This window comes from Mastomys coucha, unplaced genomic scaffold (assembly GCF_008632895.1).
Source record: "Mastomys coucha isolate ucsf_1 unplaced genomic scaffold, UCSF_Mcou_1 pScaffold6, whole genome shotgun sequence".
NCBI lineage: Eukaryota > Metazoa > Chordata > Mammalia > Rodentia > Muridae > Mastomys > Mastomys coucha.
The window spans coordinates 9668925-9673882 of record NW_022196912.1 but is presented as its reverse complement, the minus strand read 5'-3'; the positions used below and the strand labels follow the sequence as shown (position 1 = coordinate 9673882).

Sequence of the window (4958 nt, the reverse complement as noted above, 5' to 3'; positions counted from 1 at the left end):
AGAGAGAGAGAAAGAGAGAGAGAGAGAGAGAGAGAGAAAGAGAGAGAGAGATTGAGACTGATTTCCATTTCTCAGGTGCTGGCTGGCTGGCTGGCTGTTGAGTGCCCTGAGCTGTATTACCTGGGTCTCATAGCTGTCCCCAAACAGGCTTAGGGATGTGCCTGCCTGAAGCTCCCTGGAGTGGCCATCCAGCCAGGCCTTCAGCGACATGGGCTTCATGATGGATCGTGAACTCAGCGGGAATGGTGGTTCCTTGAGCAGCTGGTCTGCGCCAGTGACATGGTGATGACAAGTGACCTTCAGGCTCAGCCCATGCAGCCCCAGTATAGCCAGGTCCCAGCAGCCTTAACTCAAAGCCAGTATGGGACTTGGGTGCAGCCTAATGACTGAGCAGCCATACGGGTTGCTACTTGGTGTTGTCTGCTCAGTACTTTAATTACTAGGCAGAGGATTCAGGAAGAGGCTCCTGGGACCAAGTCAAGACCCATCCCACTAGAGAGAAGGAGGGAGGGAGAAAAGCGAGGGGCCTCACCGGGGTTGGGCTTTCCTGTCCGGTACTGCTCAGAGTGGAAGAACCTGCAGGGACAAGCAGAGAGGATGGAATGACAGCATTCCTCTTAAGATGCTAGTGAGGCAGACACTACACACAGGGGCCAGTGCACATTCATACATCTTCACAGAATTTCATTGCCCATTGTCCTTCCCCTTCCAACCCTGCAGAGCAGCTTGTCCCATCCTGGAGGTGAGAGATTCTTTTTAACGCCCACCTCTAATGCCTCCAGGCCAAGGGGCATTGAAGGAGGGGCCCAAATGGGAACTTACTCTTGGATGATGGGAGCTAACTGCGTCCCAAGGTCCTTACAGTGGAACCATTTCTCGAAGAGGACATCCTCAGAGTCCCCAACATAGTACCTGCCAAAACAGAGGTCAAGGGAGCCCGCTCTCCTTCTGGGCAGCTTTGGGGTAGCCTGGTCCAGGCTGGGAATCTGCTTGAGGGCCCCTTGCTGAGCCCAGGCACTGCATAGCTAAACCATGTTTGTTACTCTCTGTTGGCACAGCCTAAGATCACAGTTACACAAGGTGTTTGCAAACCAGGTAGAACTTGGGCTCAGAAATATAATGACTCGGCAGGGATCACACAGCCCACGTAGTGGTGAAACGGGATACACTCAAGACAAGCTGGGAGAGCACTGGGGAATATTTCATCCAAGTGTATTTGTTTTCGGCAAAAGGAATTGAAGCTCAGCCTGAATCTCGGACAGGCAGCTGGAAGGGCCACTGTCTATTTTTGGGCTCTGGGTCACTGTACACAGAAATGTCAGTAGCCAATGCAGCACTCCTCCAACCCCTATATCACCCCCACCCCCAGCCCCCACCCCCATGAGCGATTCTTCTGTTTTGGAGGTCGGAGGTCACCTCTGCTGCTTAGAACTTGAGTACAGCTCTGGCTTTCCCTGGCACACACAGCCTTCAGTCACCTCTGTCACCCATGTCCCCACGGGCAGGGAGCACCTGGACAGGGAGAGCTGTGCTGCACCTCTGACCCTTTGCACGACTGGAGGCACCTCTGACCCTTATGCCAGTAGCACAAGGCAGGTACTGAGAGCAACTGTGGCCGGAATCCCTAATCCCCGCTTCAGTTTCAGATCAGCCCAGTTCTTTCTGCTCTCTGACTCTCACCAGAAAGGCAGACAGTTCTGTGGAGATAGAGGCTGTAGACAAATCATGCAGCCACTCGGCTTCTACCCTGAGGCAGAGCCGGCTACTGGAAAGCTTCATTATGGGGCTGCAGTGCCCTCAGGAATGGTCTTCAGGGTGGCATTTTAATGCCAAGTTCCTGGCTTTTATTAAAGGTCAAAAGCAGCCAGATGAAATCCGTTATTGAATTTGCTGTAAAATGTTACTGAGGACACCGATAACTCACTAGCGTCTCCTCCAAAGAGCACCTCAGAGAGGCTCCTTTTAGAAGTTAAGTCCCACTATCTGCCTATTCAACAGGCCATTATGCTGTAGACTGAGCAGCCAACAGCAGCGCGCACACACACACACACACACACACACACACACACACACACACACACACACGGAATTTTTTAACAATATGAGAAATACTTGTGAATTTTACAGTGGGCATGTAGCTTCAGTTATGTAAACTGGGTAAATTGTAGAAGTCACAATTATGGTTTTTCTTACGTTTATTTATTTGGGGAAGGGATCGCCTGTGTTGTGGAGGTCAGGAGACAGGGTTCAGGCTGCTGCCTTCCACCATGTGGATCCCCAGGATCAAACGCAGGCCCTTGGGCTTGGCAGCCAGTGCAGTACCTTCTCACTGAGAGGTCTCATTGGCTCCAACATCTTTTTTCTTTTTTTTAAACTAAAGACAGCAAAACTTAAACCCATGCACATAACAAGACTGGAGGGTTGCAAGGGGAAGGTGTGAACAAAATGACCATGTCTTCATGTCTAACTGGAGCCTGACAAAGGACTTTTGTTTCTGCGTTTTAATTACTTGCTTGCTTGGGAGGCACGAGAGGAATAAAATTAAATTCACAAACCATAAAATCCTCCCTTAAGTGGCAGGTAATTTTAATTTAGTTCACTTTGGAGTCTTATGTTTCTAGACTTTGAGAGGGAATATGTATGATTTCGGCTCATTAAAAAATGAGTGTTTAAATATGCCCAGTATAACAGAAGATGTCGGGCAAAGAATTTTGATTCTGGTAACTTATTGAGAAATTTAGAGGTTTTTTTTTTGTTTTTTTTGTTTTTTAAACTCAAAGCATACTTGAAGAAAAAAATCTTTGGTTTGGGGGCTTCAAGAGGATTTTCTCCTTTCAGAGCTTAATAGTCTAGCCCAGTGGTTCTCATCTAACGCTGAGACCCCTTAACAGAGTTCCTCATGCTGTGGTGACCTCCAGCCATAACATGACTTCGTGGCTACTTCATGATTGCAATTTTGCTACATAATGTTATGAATTGCATTGTAAATGTTTTCCTACAGTTCTAGGCGACCCCTGGGAAAGGGTGAGAACTGCTAGTCTGGAGACTGATGGGGAGGGGAGCAGGAGGAAGTCTGACTTTACCCTCCAGGGCTCCTGCTTCACCCCTGCTGATCCAGCATGCCACCGGCTCTGCTCTTCTCTGGAGTGTCACATCTAGCAAGTTTCTTCCCCCCCCCCCCCCCCCCCCCCCCCCCCCCCGGGCCTAGTTTCTTCTCCAGTAACTAACAGAGTACAGCTCTAGTGAGTGCAAGGCCCTGGGTTCAGTCCCCAGAGTTTCAACAAGAGCAGATAGTAAGCGCACGGAGGCCCTAGCCAGCGTCATGGGTGAATATAGGGTAATAAACACACACAGCAACTCCTAGCTGCTGCCTGGAACACAGCAGTTTCTGGCCAGATGTCCATGCTTGTTATGATCTGGGGTAGGGACACAAGTACAGAGGCCAAGGACAATTTCTGCAGCCCAGGCTGCTATCAGCCGCAGTATTTGCCCATACCAGGACATGTGGCCTTTGGGTTCCTCCAGTCTCCCTGTCTGCAGGTCACCCCTCCCCACCACAAGTTTCCTAGCAGACCTGCAGAATGTACAAAAGCAAGGTCGAGCCGGAGTCTTCATGCGCACCACAGAGACCACCCCCATCCCCTGGTCATCAAACCCACTCTCCCCTCTCTGGTCAGTTTGCAAATCCAGGGTCTCCATCGCCTCCTCTTGTTGCCAAGCCCTCTAGTTTCTTGGTGGCCAGGAAGCACTTTCTTGAGTCTATCATTGATACTTCCTGCTATACTTCTGAATGATCGCCCATGCCGCTACCACACACAAGCAATTACCTCAGCCCATCCAGCTCACTCTCCAGCCGCCTTCTCTCAATCACCAGCCCCATGGTGTTGGCAAACCTCTGTGGGGAATGGGGCACCCTGGCAGGCAGGAGGAATATCTGTAGGGGTGGAGAACAGGAATCCAGGGAGGCTGCAACCCCTCAAGGTGACCCGTCCAACCTTGGAGCTTATGCCCTAAGCCCATAAGGAAACTGAGGGAATGCTGATCTGTGCTCAGAAAAGGGGAGCCCTGAAGGTGGGCAGGGAAAACAATGGGGTTGGGTTTCTGTTCTGACACCCTTTGTTTTCTTTGGGATCAGCCTCACCTCTCCCTGCTGTATAGCCACATCCCGGTGTTCTCCTTGCTCCAGGACTCGGAGCATCATATCTCCCTCCAGCTGGTAAAACACCTGTGGGAAAACCAAGGCCCTGAGACCTCCCCGCTCCACCTTTTAGAGCCTTAACTTCTGCCCAGGACCTGAACTCTGACCAGAAAACCAGAAAAACTTCCTGAAGGCTTATGAATAGCCCCAGCACCCCTGCTCAGAAGCCCTTGTACCCCCTGGCCCAGGCCACAGACAAGAAAGTTGGAGATGTACAGGGGTCTGTATGTCTGGGGCTATAAATCTGGAACCTGTAGGTGATCATCAGATTACCCAGAGTGCAGCAGGTGCCTGGCAGGGAGGAGGGCTGCAGAAGACTGGTTAAGAAGCTCACCGAAGAACTCAGCGACACAGCGGTGGAGATATTCCTTAACTTAGGCTGGGCTTTCTCATGTACATCAAAAGTCGTCCAAGCCCAGCATCAGCATTATTAGCCCCATTCCAAAGAAAAGAAAGCTGAAGCTCAAAGCAACTGGTCTAAGCTGGTGAGTCTTAGAGTTGCAGCTGGGATGGCAGCTGTAGGACCCTGTGCAGTCCTCCAGCCACTGAGATGCTCTGGCAGCGGGCTGCGGCCTCTGACAGCCTAAGTGGATGGACTTGGTGCCCGGGCTTTCTCTAGGGGGGCTCCTACTAAATTTTCTAGTCTATCCTTAAATCCCAACCAGTACCTTATGCGATGGACATATGACTCATGTCTCTAATTGGCAGAGATTGCCTTGAGTTTGAGGCCAGTCTGGGCTATAGAGTGAGACCTTGTCTC

General features: G+C 50.7%; 1 protein-coding gene across 5 annotated transcripts in view; it reads right to left on the bottom strand.

Annotated features, from left to right (window-relative positions):
• The window catches only part of Haao (3-hydroxyanthranilate 3,4-dioxygenase), a 17541-nt gene that overhangs the window by 3749 nt on the left and 8834 nt on the right, over positions 1 to 4958 (bottom strand). For all 5 annotated transcript variants that reach the window (XR_004114465.1, XR_004114466.1, XM_031356891.1 and 2 more), the window contains exons 4-8: positions 4142 to 4225; positions 3828 to 3934; positions 823 to 912; positions 533 to 576; positions 121 to 266 (exon numbers count right to left, since the gene is read on the bottom strand). Coding sequence is in view for 3 of the 5 variants with exons in the window: in XM_031356891.1 (XP_031212751.1) it covers positions 121 to 266; positions 533 to 576; positions 823 to 912; positions 3828 to 3934; positions 4142 to 4225 (471 nt within the window). In the remaining 2 variants the exon portion in view is untranslated. The remainder of the gene's footprint in view (positions 1 to 120; positions 267 to 532; positions 577 to 822; positions 913 to 3827; positions 3935 to 4141; positions 4226 to 4958) is intronic.